This window comes from Pararge aegeria, chromosome 16, assembly GCF_905163445.1.
Source record: "Pararge aegeria chromosome 16, ilParAegt1.1, whole genome shotgun sequence".
Lineage (NCBI taxonomy): Eukaryota > Metazoa > Arthropoda > Insecta > Lepidoptera > Nymphalidae > Pararge > Pararge aegeria.
Window position 1 is genome coordinate 1,163,240 of NC_053195.1, and position 23,082 is coordinate 1,186,321.

A 23,082-nucleotide genomic window follows, 5' to 3' on the forward strand; every position below is an offset into this window, starting at 1 on the left:
TCTTCTTACTCTCTCTCCTTCTCTAGATCTTTTCCTCTCTGTATATTATTAAATAGTAAAAGTTTAATTACTCTCGTGGCAATAATTAACGGGAGTTTTTCCGATACAAAAGGATTCTTGATCCGTTTCTAGGATGCCAGCTGCAGCCAAATTTCTTCAATATGGGATTCTCCAATAAGGGATTCTTCAGCAGTCAAGCCTAACATAGGTAAACGAACAAACACACTTTGGTATTTATAATATTTGTTAAATTCAACATAACCCTGGGGGTTATGAAATTAATTAATTAAGATATAAAAAAAACTTTATTGCCGACGGTACCACCGAGTCACAACACACGTGCCCAAATCGCATCTGACCTTTGCACAGCATAATGAAACTTAGCAATTAAGCAATAAAACACATATTTACATAACCGAACGACCTGCAAGTCTGTGTGTCTTATCGGCGAGCATTTATCTTAAAACAATAACCATTTTAATTCTGTGTGAAAGAGGCGTTATCACGCTGCTCGATCGTTGATAATTTTTTATGGGCTTTGTTCTGTGGCTAGAGATAAAAGATTGTTTCGATCGGATATCTCTCATCGCGTTGCCAATGGTAAAGGTTCAATAGTTGTTCTTTTTCATTCAACTATTTGAGAGTTTTTATTTGTATAAGTAGGTACTAGTTGCAGAGTACAGTTTCAATTCGAATTTCGAATTTCGAATTTTGAAAATTTAGACTAAAGATACTCTAGCCTTAGGTCATGTTAATAAACGTTGCATCCACGTTAGCATGAATCTGTCATTTTGTATTGAGGATCAAACGTCAAGATTTGTAAACTCAGTGGATATTTGACTGATTTACTTTGTTGGAATGTTGAGTTTAGAAGTAATATAGAGGCTTTGATAAACTTGGGCCCATTCAAAACAATATACCCAGGCCTACCACGTTGCGTAGCCCGCGCTGTTTTGTCATGTTCTAGGCTTCTAAGTGTCGTAGCGTAATGCTAGGTAGCTTGTTATCTTCCTTAAGAACTGGGCTATCAAACGCAAAAAAGGTTTTTATAATGGGACGTATATATATTTCCTGCGTTTAGCATGTTAAAAAAAAAAAAACTTTCATTCCCTATTTAAACTCCTTTGGGGTTAAATTTAAAAGATGTAGCCTTCGTAAAGATTTGTAAAATTAATCGCTAAAAAGATTTTCAAATCTGACCAGGGCGTGCCGTGGTTAAAACTCGGTCACCTCGAAAGGGAAGCCTAATCTATAATTAATAATAATGACTAAATAAATATATTACGACAATACACACATCGCCATCGAGCCCAAAGTAACCGAATCTCGTATTATGTGTACTAAGATAACTTATGAATATTTTTGAATAATATACATAAACACTTATTATATACAGATAAACACCCATACACTGAAAAACATACATGTTTATCACACAAACATTTTCAAGTTGTGGGAATCGAATCCACAGCCTTGGGCTCAGAAAGCATGATAACAGCCCACGGCCAAACCTTCACGTAACCTAGGCATTTACCTTTTTTTTTTTAAATAGTTCACTTGAATTTATAATAACTATGATATAAGAGCAACTTTACGAGCAAAAGTTTTGAAAAGTTAATTTGTATTATACACATATTATGTTTGCAGATATATCGGTATGATAAAGTATCAAATAAGGAATTGAATAGGGAATGTAAAACAATATGTAGATTTCCATTATGGACGTATGGTTTGATTCCCGCAACCATCTCTCTGATGGCCCGATTGATCTTGAATCACGTTTTCATTGACGTGGAAAGGGGCCCGACGTCGAAAACTTATACGGAAGCACCCAGTTTTTGAATTGATACAACTCATAATATAAACTATACAAACATTGTTGAATATAATAAATAATATTTTATTAGAGTTTGATAGAGTTTACGTAAAAAAAAAAAACATTTATTTCAAGTAGGCCTAGTTAAGCACTTTTGATACGTCAAGTCAGTCTGTTTGTAGTGACTCTAGCACCGGTTCGGAAGGCAGATTCCACTGAGAAGAGCCGGCAAGAAAATCAGTAGATTGCTCTTTATAGTTTAACATTCTCTGTGTTCATAATAGTTATTATATCAATTAATTTGGGATATGGGTCATATGGAAGTAAAGCAGCGGGATTTTTAAAATCCATTTTGCGGTTTTTGGCGCAGAATCACTATTGCAGCACCTTGGGACGTCCAAAGTACAATTGTTTTTACTGTTTCAACTGTTCTATAAGCTTTCGATTTCAATTCAATTTAATTTATTTAATACATTCAGAAGTAGTGATAGCGAATTGGGCAGGAGCTTGACTTCCTTTTCGAGGGGCAGAGTTCGAACCCCAGCACGCACCTCTTACTTTTCTAATGTTGCGTTTTAAGTTATCAAAATATCACTTGCTTTAACGGTGTAGGAAAACATCGTGATGAAACCTACATAATGTTCTTCAAAGGCGCGTGGAGTCCACCAATCCACACTAGGCCAGCGTGGTGGACTACGGCCTTAACCCCTTCTCATTGTGGGAGGAGACCCGTGCTCTGTAGTGTGACTGTAATAGTTTGATGTGATAATGATGATGAATCATATTCAATGATCCAAACAACCAAAAGACAAGCTCTTCAGCTTTGTTTGTGTTTATCTTATCTTTACTTAAAGTAAAGATAAGATGATGATGTGTTAATCTTATCTTTACTTATAGCAAAGATAAGATTAACAAATCATCATCATCATACAGGTCTTTTGTAGGGAGTTCTAAAATCCTCTACTTTTTGAAGTAAAAGTTCTTTAGAATCGTTGTGATTTCAAACTCGATGAATCAAAAAAATAAGTCTGTAGAGAAACTAACACATGAATGTATAGGATAGAGTGAGGTAGAAAACATTTTACATTTTTTTACCTATTCTTGTTTTCTTGGAAACTAAATGATAAACCTTACATTATAAATAAATAAAATAAAATAAATATACAACACAATACACACATCGCCATCTAGCCCCAAAGTAAGCATAGCTTGTGTTATGGGTACTAAGATAGCTGATGGATATCTTTATGAATATAATACACGTAAATACTTATAATATACTGATAAATACCCTGTCCTAATAGTTCTGATACTCTGCATCCACTTCAATCTCTCGTAGGCTACTTTTCAGAAGTTACACTTCTGCCGTGTGTGAATAAATTGCACAGGATTTTGTTTACAACGGCTCCCAACGACTTGTTTGATGTCGTCTTACAATGGGCCTCATAGGAAAGCACAGGGTCACTCAAGTGGCAATGAAAAGTAACTCTATGTGATGACATCAGAAATGAGGAGATCCGTAGAACGAGAGTTACCGACATAGCTCAACGAGTCACGAAGCTGAAGTGGCAATGGGCGGGACACATAACTCGGAGAACCGATGGACGTTGGGATCCTAGAGAGCTGGAATAGCGACCCTGCAACGGTAAACGCAGCGTTGGCCAGCCCCCAACAAAGTGGTCAGTCGATATCAAATATAGATATTACGCATTGTTTGAACATCCGTCTGCGCGAATTTCGGCATACCGAGTATACTTAAGCATGAATACTTCTAGTTACTTGTTAATGCAATTCTCATCTATCGTTCTCACTTTAAAAAGCTTGAATGGCGAGAGATATTTCACAATTACAGACTAAACGATGTGCAAACTGTGAGAAAACCAAACCAGTGATTTTCTTCTAATAACCTCCTAAGTACCTACCGCACACATAACACACGTTATATAATGTACAATTTGTATCCAAAGTTGACTTTTGCAAGTGCTTACGAGTTATTTATCTAAGACGGTAAGAACGCACTCTACCTTAGATAAAAATATGCTTTGTCAGGTTTGTTACTAAGTTATTTTCAGAAACCTAATTGATACTATGGTTTTCTTTTTTCGTCTTATCTTTTATCTTTTGAGCGTTCTTTATAGATTCTTCTTATATTCGTAGATTATAAAGTAAATTAAGTTTAATGTTTATTGCACTATTTTTGTTCTCGTGTGATTCTGGTATACAAATAGTTTCTGATATTCTTAGTCCACCAATCCACTCTGGGCTAGCGTGGTGGCCTAAACCCTTTTCATTGTGAGAGGAGACTCATACCCTGCCCTGTGGCCGGGAAATGGATTGATGAAAATGAAAATTTGAAATGAAAATGAAAATTTATTTGTTCACTTAAAACAATAGCAGATAAGGCGGAAAACTTCTGTTAAGTTTAAAACCTGTGCCAGAAGATCTCGCTCTTCCATGATGATGAAGACTCTTTGTGTGTTTTTAAATGGTTAAAGCCGTTCAGTAAACCGATTTAAGGTTTAAACACATTTAATTCTAACACTATACATAAATAAATGATACTTTTTAATACCCGGTTATGTCTACAGTCATATGTGGATATGTTGCCAGAAATAAACACTACCTTAAAAATTACCGAATTTATCAGAATAACCTGCTGATGCGAGGGACAAGTTTGTCAAGAACAAAATGGCGAAAAACATATATCAGGGTAACTAATAAACTTGACGACGACGAGAGTTTTTACAGTATTTAGTATTTATTTATATAGTATTTCATCGCAATAGTTACGTTGGATCACAGAAAATGTGATATTAAGACAAAAGAAACAGACAGTCGACTACAACTATTTAGTATAAAATGTGCGCTGACTCTATAGATACACAGGTTTTGTAAGCCTGCTATTTGCATTTCATAGTTACTTTATCAAGCATGTTTGATAATGTCGATGCATTTTCGAGGTTTGAAAACTATTTCAACACACGATTAATGTTATTTAACATCGATTAACAAGTGTATTGTTTAAACGTTCGTTAGAGGTTGCCTGGTCGGATTAGCTCATTATGTGTTTAGTAGTTTTGAACATGTTTTAGCGTATGGGTGTTTTTAGTTGATATGTGATGGATAATGTTACAATAGTCGTTGGATAGAAGCAGGCGTTACTTTGCGGAATTCCATGGTATATTATGAAAATGATGAATTTCTTTTTATTCAAATCAATATTACAATATAATATTTACAACAACAATATTAATCCTCGTAATATTAAGAAAAAACTTAAATCCTTCTATTCAAGTCACTTATGATCATTTTTATACACAAAAAGACTATACTGGCAATAATGTTCTGTAGTTAACGTAACTAGACTTAATTCTCTGTTAGCATATATTAAAAACCTGGGTGGTTTCCTGATGCTAGCTATAAGTATTTTTTTTTTAAAACTTTATGTAAATAAATAAATAAAATACTGACTATTGTAACATCATTATGAAAATTAAGCTTAATTTGCTGTACTCCGCGAAAAGCAGGATATTCTGCATTGTGTAATTCTTCAATCTCTATCCTCCACATCACGTACATTGTAAAGTGTCAACAATAATTATTCATTCCACAGTCAACATCTCCTGAGGATGCTCCGGTGTCGGGGCGAAACGTGCGTAGAGAGTACATGTTTGGTGTAGAAAGCCATGCCGATTCTCCTGCTTATCGAAAAGTACTTATAGCAAATTAAGCTTAATTTTCATAATAATGTTACTATAGTAAGTACTCAGTGAAATAAATAAAAATATTTATAATAAATTGAATAATTAACGTTACTAAAGAAACTCTATTTTATTGTAAGATTATCTTATTAATTGTACGTTTTACTGTGAACTTGCATGTTTCATCTACCAGGCGTCCAGTGACTACCATCTTTTGATTTAAAGTGTGCTTTTGCTCCAGTATGAAAAGCGACATATATTGGTTATGGAAAAGGCAGTAAGTACATAACATTTTACGGATTTCCTGGTTCGACCTTGAGATTTAACCCGGATCTTAATACGTACGGAACATGCAGAGGATATTACGTATGTACGTAATACACAATAGTGCCAACAATAGCGTAATACGTGCACGGATAAGAGTGAAAAACTTTGCGCTCCAGTTCTCACGGCGATTATACGGTCAGCCCAAGTGTCAGGCTGAAGCGATATAACAGCATCACGGCAGTCGATTTTTATCGGCTAATAGTTTAACTATAATGAGCCCTAAAGTGTTGCGCAAATTAAAATACTTAGAAACGGTCGGAATGAATGAAGAAAAGAACACCCGGTTAAGTTTATTGTGGGCTTCTTCTTAGACCAGGGCGCGTTTGGAACCCTCGTAGCTTTAGTTTGAAGTTTAAGAATATGCTCATCGCCATCATCTATTCTTCATGTATTTCACATGTTATGTACACATCTTATGTGCCATTTTGTTTTCAAATATATAATATAATACATTGTTATATTTGTAAGTATTTTTTGTAAAGAAACCTTTAAATACCTAACAAGCTTTAAAAATTCGATCTCAGGAACACATGATCTGTAATCGTACATACCGACTGATATAACAGACAAAACTTTGCCAGAAGTAATTTGCTCAGAACCTAAGAAGTAAGTCGGTAAAAAATATCTGTCATATTCCCGCTCCCATCCGCCACTTACACCACAGCGTAACCTTGATCTTGCTCGCTGTAATTATCCACGAGCGCCACGCACGAGCTGCTGACGTCACAATGATACCGCATCGAGCTTATAATGCGAGCAAATTAGCGAATTATCAAATAAAATGCATAGTAAAAAACGCTGGTTGTACACTTCGTTGCGTTTTAGTGGTCGAATTATATGAAGATCTGGTATTATGACTTAGTTTTTGCTAATTTTAAACTAAGTTAAGATGAATATTTCAGATTTAGATACTTTAATGATTTGAAAAAGATTTAGTTTTATTTATTTTCTATGAGATCTACTTTAATTAATTCTAATTAATATTATAAATCTTATTTATATTACCTATTCTGATTATTGTGTTATTTTTTTTTTTAAATTAGGTCATTTGTAATTTATATTAATTTTACAAACTGTCACGGTGACAGTCGATTTTGAACGGACTGTTTAATTGAATGTTTACTTGTGTACCCGCAATTTGGCAAATTAATCATCATCACCATCATACCATCGACCCATTACCGATTCACTACAGGGTCTCCTCCCACAATGAGGGGGGTTAAGGCCGTAGTCCACCATGCTAGCCCAGTGTGGATTGGTAGACTTGACACACCGTTGAGAGCATTATAGAGAACTCTCAGGCATATCGGTTTCCTCACGATGTTCCCTTCACCGTTAAAAGCAAGTGATATTTAAATCACTTAAATTAAAAACGCACATAGCTCCGAAAAGTAAGTAGTGCATGCCGGGGCTCGAACTCTGTCTCCGCGAAAGGCAGGCCGAAGTCTTACCCACTATCTGTGTACATACCAGACAGTATCTAGTGGGTGCTCTGAGGCTAAGGATTCCGGTAAACACAAAAGGGTAGGTGTTCTGTGGCTCAGAATGTACAAGATTCTTGTAAATCTTTAATGCAAAACGTGTTCATTTATTCTTGACCGTAATCTTTCTCCGCGTGCCTTGATCTTGCCGTAATTATAAATATTACAAGAGCAGACGTCGCGTCGGTGTGACGTAATGCGACTATTGTTATGTTTAATTACAGCACTTTGCGACGGTATTGTTGTTACGATCTATCTTGAACTATGAACTAGTTTATGGCCTTGATTATTATATTCTTCGAAATGCTAATACTGTAATGTGGTTACGACAAAATAATTCTAACCTAAATACAACGTGCAAGGGAGTTAAGAAATACTGTTGAAGAGTGCATAAGTGTATTTCATAAGGAATCACCCTGTATGAATATTAAATCATTTTAAGTGTTTATAACAACTCTATTGAAGATAAAACACTGACACATGCATAGTACCTACGCTACGCGACCCGTACCTAATTGACTGACAGGAGTCACTTTATTTTACTTTTGCATGTGACTGTATATGATTTGTTTCAGAAAAAAACTTTGGCAGTGGTTTACTCAAAAACTATTAGCGTTTCGGTCTCACAGATAATTTTCAGAGACAGTTAATAATGTACCTCTAAAGCCTCTGAAGTATTATTTCACTTTTCATTTAATAATAATAATTTAAACGTTGTGTTGAGTTAGTTGGTTAAGTTATTGTCAGTTTACGTTCGTTTTTTACGAGAAGTTTTATAACACTTCTTATAGTGAGTTGGTTAATTCTGTAGCTGTGTGCGATGTCAGAATTATCGCTGTACATTTAAATACGCCCTGGGTTTGGTCGTAAGAAGATATAGCAGCGTCATCTGCGGTACTATTACCATCTACTGGGATCACTAATCCGTCTGCCCAGCGTGGTTATTATGGATAAAACTTACCTTAAGGTATTTAGTATAACAGAGGACTGTTATAACCTATTGATGAATGTTAAGCTTTAAGAAACAGTAATAACTTAATGGATAGGACATCAGCCTCTCTGCCGAAGCGGCCTAGTTCGCACCGCTAATTTTGGAGTTATGTTTTAAGTAATTAAATATCACTTGTTTTAATGTAAAGAAAGGAAAACATCGTTAGGAAACCTGCATGAATGAAAGTTGTCCATATTTATTCTTAAAGGCGTGTGAAGTCCACCAATCCGCACTTGGCCAGCGTGGTGGATTAAAGCTTAAACCCTGCTCATTGTTAAAAGAGACCCGTGTCCTATAGTGAGTGAGGTAATGGGTTGATATGAATATTGCAATTAAGCTTAGAGTGGATACATTCATGTAACGAGGCCAAACACCAACTCAATCTATGTTGAATTTAATGTAAAATATCACAATGTATTACTTTATAGAAGTCGTATGCGAACTGTTATAACCAATTTAATACAAACGATTACGCATATGTAGAGAAGATATAAATAATTTCAATTCAATACCCATTGCGGTATTGCGCGTCCACCGGGTCGCTCGGAACCGTCATAACGTGTTTCACAATTAATAAACCGATACACAATAAACAGAAAAAGGAGTGGAGGTGGTCACACATGTACAACCGCGCGCACCGCAAATATTTGGCGCAGTTATAAAATATCGATTGGAATACAACAGAGCAAGTCTTAATCATCATTATATCATAGGGGTTAACCCGTACCGTGCCACTGCAGGGCACGGGTCTCCTCCCAAAATAAATAAAAAAGAAATAAATATACTAGGACAATACACACATCGCCATCTAGCCCCAAAGTAAGCGAAGCTTGTGTTATGGGTACTAGGATAGCTGATAAATATTTTTATGAATACAATACTTATAATAAACGGATAAACACCTAGGCACTGAAAAACATCCATCTACATAACACAGCAGAAGCAGGGTCACTGCGCCAGCCGGCTGTCATGTCAGAATAAGAAGGGCTTAGGGCCTGGTCCTGAGGGCCTACTTTACACACCGTTGAAAGCATTATGGAGAACTCTCAGGCATGTCGATTTCGTCACTATGTATTCCTTAACCGTTGAAGAAAGTGGTATTTTAATTATTTAAAACCCACAAAACTTAGAAAAGTTAGAGATGCTTGCTAGGATGTGAACAAACTAGGCACCACCACAACGCTACAATAGAGTAAGAAAAGTAGAATTAAATTGTGGCCAATTCCTAATAGTAATACATCTTTGTAAACGCTTCTTTATTTCTGAATATAGTGATCATGGTAAGATCTGAAATCTTCAGAATGGGACCAATTATTGGTGACCTCTGAACATAGTGATTGTGGTGGTATCTGAAATCTTCAGAGTGAAACCATTCTTACGATGCTTTGGACTCCGATAGTGGTTAGGCCAACGTACAAGTCCTACTTTGCCAATCATAAATCCAGGAAAATGTGCGGCAATTGCGGCGTCTGCATCGTTGACAGATGCGCGATCAGCTTTAATAGAAATAGGAGATTCACGGGGAATGCGAGGCGTAGGTAATCTCACCAGACTGACAGTACAATGCGCTCAGGTGTTATTTGTGAAAATCAATCACGGACTGGACGACGCGGCGAGGTCATAAAATTGAAATTCAATAGTAAATGTCAACCGAGTTATTGCTACTTATTGTAGTCCCAGAGCTGCTGGCTTATTTAGGAGTCATCATCATCAATCCATTACCGGCCCACTGTAGGGCACAGATCTCCTCCCACAATGAGAAGGGTCTAGGCCGTAGTTCACCACAAGCCCAGTGCAGATTGGTGGACTATCGCATTACTAAAGATTTTAAACTAACTATTAATATATCGTGGTTAATCAACATTTCTTAAATATAGTTCAACGGGTACCACGATAATATTTTTGGGTTTGTCGATATTTCGACCCAGTTGCATAAATCGTGGTCTCGTCGTGGTATGTACCAGTTGAACTATATTTAAGATCATTATTATCATTACTACTATGGAAATGGGTCTTTTTAACACCAATAGCAGTATTTTTACTTCCTGATTTTCGTACGATACCGCATAGCAAGCATAATGTTTATTTTATTTTATATTTATTTTATGTTTTATGTTAATTTAGTTTTAAATCCTAATATTTAATAATGTTTGTTGTACCACCTACTTATTTCTTATAGCATTTTCTTGTATGCCTTTGGTTGCCTGGAAGAGATCGCTATTTAGCGATAAGGCCGCCAAATTGTACGTTCTACCTTATTGTGCTGTTGTATTTGTATCTCTGTAAATTTTCTCTGTGGTGTAAAATAAAAGTTTATTAATTCATAATGCAGATCTGTAAACAGCCAGTTTAAAATACTCTTTCTCCTTAGTTTGAATCATTGAGTAACTCATCCGAATTCCCCGCTCGCTTTTGGCCTACGAGCTATTGCTACTTATTACGTTTGGTTGCGCTTTGTGTCGACGACGCGTGTCCGACACGATATCACTGCGATATGACTTTCTATTAGCCGCTGTGCAGTTGCGTGCGATTGTGTAACTATTATTCGTCAGGGAGTTAGAGAAAAAAATGATATGGGAAAATTATAAATTTTAAAAACGAGCGAGCCATTGGTTATTCATACTTTGGCTGATGCAACGGCACTTGTATAAGGTGATTAGTGTGAGCGTCAAAGTAAAATAGCCCCTAGGTTTTATCGATGTGCTGACATGTTGTGCGGTGTAGATAATAAATTACTACCTTTGCATCAAAGTTAAGATTCTTAAGATTCATAGGGGGTTCTGTGAAGAAATAAAAAAAAAATACACTTTATTCCAGACAAACAGACAGGCAAGCAAAAATTGCGAAATTATGATATATTATTATTATATTGTTCGTGCTAATTTTGAGATGTATTTATGAGTATATTGAAATCACAGAGAAATACTTCAGTAATATGTATCCAAGGCTAAACACCTTTTTGTCGGACCTAACTTATTTGTGAGTCATTAATTATATATAATAATTATTCCAGCGAATCTGTACACTGTAAAGTATTGAACTTGTTAGATTTTATCTATAGATGAAGCCGACTTTGTACATTCTAGATAGATCATTAAAATAAAATTTACTTTAATTTAAATTTTGCTTTATTTATAGACATACAAAGTAATATTAAGTATTATTGAAGATAATACACCTATAGAACTGTATTTAATAACATACAATTTTAATTCTTATTTATTTAGACGAGCTGTATCTGTTTTTATGATTCTGGTTGCCTGCGTAATCATGTTTTTATTAAGTTTATATTTTAAAGCTGAAAATACGAATCGAAAATTAAATACAAAACAAATATCACTCGGGATCATGCATGTATTCTATCGATATACACATTCGAATCTGGTAAGGCATTTAGACGTTATGGTGGAATAAAGTAATACACATACATATACGTGAACCCTCAGAATATTACACACTTTTATTGGAGTTCGCGAAAAAAATAATCGTTAAATTTAAAACAATTCGTATAAAAAAAATGTATATATAGAATACGATTATTGATCGTAGAGCGTAAATCTACGTTGTGCAATCGCAGACTTTACGGCGCCAATAGTCGTGTAGAGCTGTTTAAGATATCTACTCTTCCTGAGCGAAGAGGGTTAACAAGCTAAAAAATATGCAACTTGACTTTTAACAAAAACTGTCTTCCTTTTTTATTGGGCTTTTAGGTGCAGTGGTTTGCGATGTTGCTTTTAATTGGAAGATCTTGGGTTTAATAACCATTTTGGTCAGTTATATTTATCATCTCAAATGATAGCCGGCTGGCAACAACTGGCTAAATTGCAAATAAATAACTGAGGCTAAGCGGTGATAATGCATTTGGTAGGAGCTTGACTTCACTTTCGGGGGGCCGAGTTCGAATCCCAGCACGCACCTCTCACTTTTGTAAGTTATGTGCGTTTTAAGTAATTAAAATATCACTTGCTTCAACAGTGAAGGAATTAATCGTGAGGAAACATGCATGTCTGAGTTTCTACAAAATGTTCTCAAAGGTATGTGAAGTCCACCAATCCGCACTGGCCCAGCGTGGTGGACTTAGGCCTTAAAACCTTCTCATTGTGGGAGGATACCCGTGCTCAGCAGCGTGCCGGTAAAGGGTTGATGTGATGAATTAAAGTTAATGTTAAATAATCATGGGTAAAAAAAATCTTAGCATAGGTAAAAACAAAGCCAAGTACTAACCTATCAAAGACTAAAGAAAAAAAAACAGGCAGTTTAAAAAAAGAGGTTTCATCAAAGAAGTTCCAATAACACTGCTCAAAAAAGATTCAATGTACAGTAAGTAATATTTATTTAATAACGGTATCATAATCGACGGGCCGATATCCCCTGCTCTTAAAACGTCGTAAGTAAACAGCGCAACAATACGCGTGACATTTAAACCCACCACACGACCGTGTTTCACCACTCAAGACGATTTCTCAAAACGAAAAAAAAAAAAAAAAAGTAAAACGTAATAACAAGCCTGTCAACAGAAACATTGACAAATTAAATATCAACGGTTCGTGCCAAGTGGTTTTTGCGGTCAGAGAACTCACCGAAGCGCCGATTTTCGAACGAACTTAAGTTTCTGTGAGTGCAAACGTAAGTTGGCCATGTGTAGTACCATCAAATTTTCGCTACACTGTAATTAGAGATTGTTGAGTGATGCAAGTGTTCATGCGAACGGAGTGATAGAAATCATCTTTAAATAATTGCACATTTGGTACAATGAATAAGTGAATAACGATTTAATAAGCGTAGTATTGAAATCTGGAGGTCCATTCAAAAGTTTACAATTTTATGACAGATTGACTTGAGTGAGTGAATTTTTTTTAAGTGGTTTGGTTGGGTTTTTAGGTACAGGACCATAACGGATTTATAGATTTAACTTCCAAAAGATGTTAACATATTGACGTGATTTTTTGTTGGCACATGTTTCTCATAGTTTTAGTTTGTTTTAAGGTCTACTTGGTTCCATTTAAATTTTATGATTGCGTGAACAAAGGCCTTCGAAACAATAAAGCAATCTTCATCGGACGTCAGTTAATACCTCAAAATCTTGCGTAGGCACCGCTTGCTTGCATCTAGACTAGAGTTATATTTTGCATAGAATGTATTCGGACCGTTTTGATTTATAAGATTTAGTATTGTATGATTCTAAATTTCAATAGACATGTTTTTAGAAAATTACAGAAATCGTAGGTAAGGTAAAGGAATAATTAAATAGGCTAAATATAAAATCATTACAGGCTATGAGCTTATCAATTGGACCACACTGTAATAAGTTTCGATTCGATTTAATTAAAATTAATAGTCATTAACTGACGCCATTGTAATTAATGATATATAAAGCTTTGCATGCTACTTGAGGGTGAGTGAGTGATAAAAAAACTAATGATGCTTTTTCAATAAGACGGTATTGTTTGATGACACAAATTAATAACTGTTTATTCCGATTGATTGTTTGTCGACCTTTGGTGCAAGTATTTTTTAATTGACAAAGAAGGATGGGCAGTTTTGTTATATGACTTATTTTATTATTATTCGTACGCATTACCTACTTATAGGAAGTGTCTACAAGTTTTTTTTTTTAATTATTTTCCCATGAATAAAAATAACACAATGACAAAATATTCAATAAATATTAAACACTTTTTCTTGTGCATCTTAGAATCCGTAGATACTGGTTCTAAGATTATACTAAATTTTACTCGTAATTTCAGTATTTGTTATTGAATTAAGTGCAAAAAATAGTTTATAGGGAGATTTGACTTAGGAAGAACTTTAGATTTATTTATAACTTAGTGGTACAATGATAATTTATTAATTTTTATTTAAATGTACATTTAACCATTAATAATACTTCTACATTGTAGAAATTATAAGTTAAATATCATTAATTTTTATCTTTTTCTATATGTTTCATATAACCTTATAGTTATGTTAAAATTGCAGAATGCTTATAACTTATTATGTTCTCAACAAATAAATTATATACAATAGCGAAATCGTTATATTTAATATTGTAATCGTTGTCGGCTCGTTCTCCAAAAGAGAAAAGAAGAGTAGTGAAGAAAATACACGTTACTTCAATGGTTGTTGGTAGACCTATAGTTCGGAGTGAGGCTTATGTATTACAGTCAAAGTCAAAGTCAAAAATATCTTTATTCAGATTTTAGGCCTTTAGATGCCACTTATGATGCGAAAATCACATAAGAAATGTGTACACAGAAGGAGATGATGGCGATAACCATATTCATAAACTTAAAACTACGAAGGTTCCAAACGCGCTCTGATCTAAGAAGAAGCCCACACCAAACTTAGACGGGTGTTCTTATTTATTTTCACCATCTCACATTCTTATTTAAAATTATTAAAAGAGCAACCTGGTTAGAGCAATGATTTACACCTTAGGGATTGTCTAAGCTTAATATTAAAATCTTAAATAAGTTTTTATCACAGTTTATGTATCATAACTACCATTTGCGAAACAGTGCAAAAACTGCCATTTTCATTTGACAGTATATATAAATGAAGAGGTGCTAAAACTGCTGTTGTAAGGTATTGCGTTTATAGTAACAATTTCAATATAATATAGATTTAGGGGCCAGCTAGATATGTTTATGGCAAATTTATTGAAATCGTTATAGAAAATGTTGCTTTTAGGGTAAAGTAATATTGCCTATAACGACTTGAGAGTTTGATAAACGGCTTGAATGAAGTTGGTACATCACGAAACCCCGATAAAATGTAACTGCCAGGCTCCGTAAACAAGAATGTCGTTCATGTAGCACTAAGGCAGATTTTACATTGTAGAGTTTGCCACGTTAAACATATATTTTATGATCGTATTATCTGTGGTTTTTAAAAGTAATTTATCTAAGTGAAGTGGTGATAGCAGAGGGTAGGACTTCGACTTCACTTTCGGAGGGGCGAGTCAGAACCCCAGAACGCATCTCTAACTTTTCTAAGTTATGTGCGTTTTTAGCAATTAAAATATCACTTGCTCCAACGGGGAAGGAAAACATCGTGAGGAATGCCTAAGAGTTCTACATAATGTTCTCAAAGATGATGAGTCCACCAATCAGCACTGGGGGCTAAAAACACCTTCTCATTGTGGGAGAAAACCCGTGCTCAGTAGCGTGCCGGTAATGGGTTGATGAGATGAATTCAAGTTAATATTAAATAATCATGGGTAAAAAAATTCATGCCCTTATTTACCATAGGTAAATACAAAGCCAAGTACTAACCTATCAAAGAATTAAGAAAAAAAACAGGCAGTTTAAAAAAGAGGTTTCATCGAAGAAGTTCCAATAACACTGCTCAAAAAAGATTCAATGTACAGTAATATTTATTTAATAACGGTATCTTCTCATTGTTGGAGGAGACCTGTGCCCTGTAGTTAGCCGTTATTGGTTTGATATTATTATGATGATGATGATGAATCTATCGTAGTACTAATCTTTATCATTTCAATATATGCCAACTACCAGACATGCGTTTCCTCTCAGAATAAGTAGGGTTTAGGCTATCTTCCACCACGACGACCAAGTGCAAAAAAGAGATAGTTAAAGAGGTATTAAAGTACATTATAGGTATTTTTCAAAAGATGCAATTTCAATTTTTTTTTTAAGGAGCTAAAAACAGGTCCACGTCAAAGAATACATCTTTGTTTTCATCACAGCGCGAAAACCTTAACAGATTGATTTGTAATTTTTATAGAAAAATGGCGGTGAAAACAAATTTAGTTTACGAATAGGGCAAATGGGGAGTTTTAAGAGCATTATGGAGAACTCTCAGGCGTGCAGGTTTTCTGGTGAAGATAAGTGATATTTCACCATAGTTCACCGTTAAAATAAGTGATATTTTAATTGCTTCTAAATTATAAACGCAGATAGGCTCCATCAATTTGAGGTGTGTGCTAAGGGATCAATTTTTATTTTTTTATTCTTCTTATATTGATGATGATGGTGGAAAAACTTAGAGAACTCTATTAAAATAGAATGGAGTAGAGGAGAATGGAGTAGGATCATTATTAAACAAGTACACAGCACGCACAGTGTGTACATGTACATATCAACTGTATTTTTACAGTTCATAGATTCACGTACCTACCTACGTACGCAATTACGTACGTGTACGTTAAGATTAAAACCGAGCAGAAAGCGAAAAAAATTCTTGGTGGCTGCTAGAATCAATACTCTGAATTTCTGAGATTATTGAACTGATATCGAAATGCCATTCGGAACGCCAGTGCAAACGTCCCAAATAGACGACAGTCCCAATAGGGTGTACCGTGTTAACCTCCGAGCGCTCACGAGCGCTCACGTTTCCAACCGAATGAAGTTGTACCATTTCGTGTTTGTACCTTTGTACCAGAAATGTACCACCCGGAAGATTCCCATGGCGACATGGGACGTAAAATTATAATCACCATCGTAAAATGTTCTATCGATTACTTCGATGTTTAAGCGCGTATAGATACATCAACTCAGTTGTGCGCGCGGCCCTATGTGTGGGTAAACCTTGTACATATACAGTGACTTTGTGTGCGTGACAAGAGGTACAGTCGGGTACAAATACAAATACAGTTATTTACGGGTTATATACGGGTTTTTTTTTAAAAAAACAGTTATTTGGTAATTTAATGTTTATTTATTGAACATTATTCTGAATCGCTACTTGAAAAATCAAATGATGAATTTTCGGATTCGCTGCTCTCATCAAGGTTAATTATGAATTCTGACTCCATGTCAAAATGTCTATAGTATTCTTCTTCTTTCTTTTGTACATGTCGACAAGTATTACCCCACATCCCTTCATCAATTTGACTTAAACATTCATTTATGAGTTTCATTATTTCCGTCACATTTTGGTCGACATTACGCGAAGCAATATAATTTTTTAAAATTCCCCACACATTTTCTATGGGGTTTAGTTCAGGATGATATGGTGGCAATCGAAGAACTTTTATGCCATATCGCTGAAGTATGTCATCAATCTTGTAACAGATATAGTTTTCTTTATTTTTTTTAATCAAATCATACAGTTCAATTTTTTTCATATCTTGATTAAAAGCTATATTTTTTTCTGTCAGCCATCTCTGCATTTCTATTTTTTTGGAATTCGAATTTGGGGCTCTGTCATTTTGAACGTTATGGTATGAGGCATTATCAAGCACAACCACAGAGTTAGGTGGAAGATTCGGTACTAGACGTTCTTTTAGCCACTTTTCATAGTTTTCCGCGTTCATGTTAGAATGGTAATCACCAGAAACACTATTTGCTTTGTATGTCAATAGTGCGTTAGGTACGAAACCTTGTTCTGAACCAGCATGCACAATGATAATTCTTTGTCCTTTCGACAGGTTTCTCTTTAAAGGTGGTCCATCTTTATTACCCCATCCTTTGTTTTGAACATGATTAGTTAAGATATAGCTCTCATCTGTATATACGATACACCGATTTTCTTGACGGTATCTGAGTAAATTTTTTAGGTAGGAAAATCGTAGTTTTTGGATGTCATGCCGCTCTATAATAACACGTCTGTTATCCACAGTTTTTCGCCATTTGTATCCCAACTTTAACAAAGCTGTACGCAGAGTCGAAATACTTCCATCATAGTTAAGTTTATCTTGAAATATTCCTTTCAACTTTAGCAAGGTAGGTAACTCACGATGTTCTAAATGGTAATTTTGAATAGTGGAACGTATAACATCAACGTTAAAGTTGTCTAATTCTAACTTCTTTAAACGTTTTTTACGGTCTTTATGCGGAGATTTAAACTTAGAGTCAGATTCTTTTCCTTCAGCCAATATATTAGTAACTGTTCTCTCTGATACCCCCACTGCCATTGCTGTTCTTTTCCGTACGCTATTTAAATGTTCACTTAGTTTCGATATTAAAATTGGACTTGCACTGCAAACTGGATCACTTACTAGTTCCAATATATCTCTCGCATCTATTTTCAGAAATTCGTATACCTTAGCAATGGTTTCTCGAGTCTAAAACAATAATACGTAAACGTCAACAAGGATATATTTTTTCGTATATAGAATCATAATAAATACCTATTCATTACATCTAAATTTAAAAATAAAAAATATTTACCTGACTCCTTAAACATTTTTTCCGTGAAGAACTAGACATTTTCGTAAACGACTGTACCCGTAAGAAAAAGCGATAGGAACACGTCTTGCTCGAACGACGACTGCCGCGTCACTGCCACACGAATGAAAGTTGTATATTTACAAGCGCACGCACACATAGGGCCGCGCGCACAACTGAGTTGAAGTATCTATACTAGTTTATGTTTGGAGGAAGTGCAACTCTGTGTAGTGAAATATCTTCTTCTTGTTAGTTGTAGGTGGGAATCTAGCCGAATTGGTTAGTCGTGGATTTAAATCGACTCTAACTGTCACTTCGGCAGGTTGATTCGATTAAACATTAATTTAGAATGTGCTATTTAAAAAAAAATCGTTTGAATAAAGGCATTATTTATTCCAATCAAATATGATGCCATTTCGAAAATAATAACTAAAATTAAAATTATGTCTATTTTCATTATTATGTTTATAATATAACTTATTTATATGACAAGCTGCCTCATCGGTTTAGTGGTTATTATGGATCAAGACGGGTTTCAATCTCGGGTCGGGCCAGTAATTGTTAGGTATTGAGTTTTTCTGTATAGAAATCCTCCTTTTGCACATTGGTGAGCGATGTGGTTTTAAGTTGGAGGTACCGCGTTCGATACCCGGCAGGGTCAATTTAGACGGCCTAGTGGCGCAGTGCGCAGCGACCCTGCTTTCTGGAAACATGGAACTGGAAACTGGAAAATGTTCGTGTGATGAACATGAATGTTTTTAAGTGTCTGGGTGTTTATCTGTATATTATAAGTATTTATGTTTATTTCATTCATAAAAAAAAAAAATATTCATCAGTCATCTTAGTACCCCCTAACACAAGCTACGCTTACTTTGGGGCTAGATGGCGTTGTGTGTATTGTCGTAGTATACTTATACTTATTTAAATTGGGGATACTCCTATAGCTCTAGAATAGCTCTCTCCAACGCCCGCTCAGTAACTTTTAGCTTTCTTATGACGCCCATAATAAGCGACCACGTTTCAGATCCGTAAGTTATCACAGGAACGCACTGTTTAAGACTTTAGTTTTCAGGCACTGAAGTCAAATACGTAAAGAAGTCTACCGAACGCTAATTTTTATACTTATCGGTTAATTTTTAGCTTTTCCTAGACCCCGTAGGTTTAACTGCAATTAATATTTGAGCCAAAGTAAAATATCTGCTTTATGTATGCCTGTACGTAAGCTATCCAAATATAATTAAATACACCTGTTATATAAAACAAAACGCTAGATAAACGCTTTTATTTTATTTGGTCGTTTATCAATTTTACGAGCGCTATTAATGTACGTCGTGTAAAAAAAAATGTTATACGTACACAAATTCGGTCAGACTTTATTAGAATATTCTAAAGGTGCTAGTTTAGTTAAAGAGGTAAACGAATAAGTAGTTGTTAATAATAATAAAGGTTGAGTAAGTTATAGTTATTTTAAATTATGATTTACTTCATCATTAATAAATATATAATCACAAAAATCTACCACAAGTAAAATTCAAGCGAGCAAATTTTGAAACTCTCAACAAAAAAAACTATTATAGTATAAAATAATACCTTAGTGACAGTAATATAGCTACTTAGTTAACTTTTGCAACCGTACAATAAAATTTGTAATTGTAATTTATATTTTATTTTTAAAAAACATTTGCACACTGTCTGTGACAGTCGGTTGTGATGGGTCTTTTTAATGAAATGTGTGCTTGTTATGTACCCACAATTTGGCAAATAAATAAATATCATTATAATTATTATTCGAGATTTACTCTCACGCTCGTGTACAAAATAAATACATAAAATGAGCATTAATATACTTACTTAGATACATAGAGATTAATACACTTAAATATACATTACATAAATACATATTTGCACCGGGCGGAGGATTACACTCTACCCAGACGGCCAGAGACCAGACGGCCGGGGATCAGGGCGACTACTTTTATTATTATTTTCCATTACAGGCCCACTACAGGACACGGGTCTCCTCCCAAAACGAGAAGGGGTTAAGACCGCCACGCTGGCCCAGTGTGAATTGGTGGTCTCCACATACCTTTGAGAACATTATGCCGCACTCTCAGGCATGCAGGTTCCACGATGGTTTCCTTCACCGTTGTAGCAACTGATATGTGAATTACTTAAAACGCACATAACTCAGAAAAGTAAGAGGTTCGTGAGAAAAGTTAAAGAAGTTATAAAAGCTTGAGTAAATAAATACGTATACACAAGAGGCGGGCGATTGAGGAGGCCTATTTTTCAATAGTAATTATGGTATACCTGGATATTGGAAACCATCGCTTCTAAACAGAGCTACTACGGTCTAAACCCTTCTCACGAGAGGAGACCCGTGTCTTTGATTGGTCGTTAATGGGTTGATATGATGAATTTAAAGTTCTTATAATCAGTCTCTGTACCTATCACTTATATTATGCACCTTGAGTTTCTTATAGAAGGTATTTACAGAGTTCTAAAGCGTTTAATTAAGGTGCTCTAAAACACCTAATAAGGCGCCTAGGCACAGGTATTCACAGTAAAAAGTGATTGGTTAATGAGTGCCGGTTCCATTATGTCTTGTAATGAACTTCTTGTAGTACAACCTACATGGTGTGTTTAGTTAGAAATATATAGTCACTGATGGCTTATTAAGATTCAAATACATTTGGTTATACTCTAATTAATGATAGGCGAAGTTTGTTATATATTAAATAAATAAATACATTTACTACGTCAATACACACATCGCCATCTAGCCCCAAAGTAAGCGTAGCTTGTGTTATGGGTACTAAGATGACTGATGAATATTTTTATAATATACATAAATACTTATAATATACAGATAAACACCCAAACACTGAAGAACATTCACGTTTTCCAGTTGTGGGAATCGAACCCACCGCCTTGGGCTCAGGAAGCAGGGTGGGCCGTTTTGATGGTCAAAAGAATATCACTTGTTTCAACGGTGAAGGAAAAGATCGTGAGGAAACCTGCATGCTTGAAAGTTCTCCATAATGTTCTCAAAGGTGTAAGGAGTCCACCAATCCGCGCTAGGCCAGCGTGGTGGATTACGGCCTTAACCCCTTCTCATTGATGGAGGAGACCCGTGCCCTGTGGTGGGCCATTAATGGGTTGATATGATGACGATCATGATCCTAGCTATTGCCTTGTAGTTGTATAAAGCACGGTAGAATATTGTATTTCAAATGGGTATTCAAAAAAAATAGAGCCAGTTTCGAAAGTCAGTTGAAAGGTCGGTTGCGACAATTCCATGGCGTTCGGCAGCCGATGGGGCAAGACGATAATTTGTGGGCAATTAGTATTTTCTAAAAGTGTCAAAACGCCGCGCCGATGATGGATTGTGCGCTAATTATTTAACGAGAGAACTCACGGAAAACTGGTGTTTTAAAAGCAATTAACACTGAATAGTGTCCGCGGTGTAGCTCTCACCGCACCTAATTGACTTGGATTGTTATAATATATTCGCAAACCTAAGACATTCCGGTCTCTGATCCCAAACACCTTTCAGAGTCTAGCTGTTCTCCGATATCAGAATTGGCTAGATGACTTATTTTCTTCTTCACCTTCTGTATATGTAAAAGAAAGGCTGCCTGACCGACAGTCTGACAATCAACTCTAGAGTCATCTCTCTTATAATAATTTTTATCTTTAGCAATCTGTAAAAATTGAGGTGTTTATTTGTATGCAAATTTTATACAATTTCACCATCATTATATCAACCGATAGACGTCCACTGCTGGACATTGGTCTTTACTAGAGTTCAAAATTTCGAAATTTGTGTTGTCTGTCCACTTTGTGGGGCGTCGTCGAACGCTGCGCTGACCAGTGCGGGGCTGTAATTCCAGCATACGCATTTTTATGTCTTTCTTGAGTTAATTCAGCACAAAGATGGAAAGCATAGCTGGCAATGAATTGAAGCTACAATTAAGCGTGATGGAATCATTAATTTTACGTGAAAGAAGTAGTAGGAATTACTTAGCTTTTCATAATACCATGTAAAAACGTTTTCTCATTTTTCCTGTAACAGGACAGGTGGACAAGTAAATTATATACTTCTTCAGAGGACTTAATATTTCTTGACAGATAAAATAAACACCTAACAATTACTAGCTAGCTATAGTTCCTTGTTGAGTTCCTTGCCCGCTCTTCTCAGTTGAATCTGCCTTCCGAACCGGTGGTAGAGTCACTACAAACGGACTGACTTAACGTTTTAAAAGTTTTTATAAAATAGGCCTACTTGAAATAAATGAACTTAGAATTTTAAACCAAGCTTTGAAGTGGTAATAGCGCAATGGGGAAGACTTTACCTGTCTTAAGGGTGTACCGAGTTCAATCCCCGGCAGCCGCGTACCCCTAACCTTTAGAATAGAATAAGATATGTTCTTCTTTTCATAGTTATTTATATAGTTAAATATCTTTTGCTTTAACGGTTGAGGTAAACCAAAAATAGTGAAGAAACCGTGTCTCCGAGTTCTCCGTAATGTTCTTAAAGGCGAGTGAAGTCTACCTGAGCCATTCTCTTCCTGAGAGGGACGCTGTCTATACCCTGTAGGGGGTCGGTAATGGGTATGTAATAAGGGTGATATTA

At 35.5% G+C, this 23,082-nt stretch overlaps 2 protein-coding genes across 2 annotated transcripts in view; both read right to left on the reverse strand.

The window, feature by feature from the left end:
* LOC120630470 (knirps-related protein-like) overlaps nt 1-23,082 on the reverse strand; it is a 121,261-nt gene that overhangs the window by 93,627 nt on the left and 4,552 nt on the right. The gene's annotated exons all lie outside the window — the stretch shown is intronic.
* On the reverse strand, nt 16,972-18,634 carry LOC120630468. The gene is made up of 2 exons (XM_039899710.1): nt 18,450-18,634; nt 16,972-18,343 (listed from the first exon to the last, which is right to left on the reverse strand). Exons 1-2 carry the CDS (start codon nt 18,486-18,488, stop codon nt 17,006-17,008), a joined length of 1,377 nt encoding a protein of 458 aa, XP_039755644.1. The 5' UTR covers nt 18,489-18,634; the 3' UTR covers nt 16,972-17,005.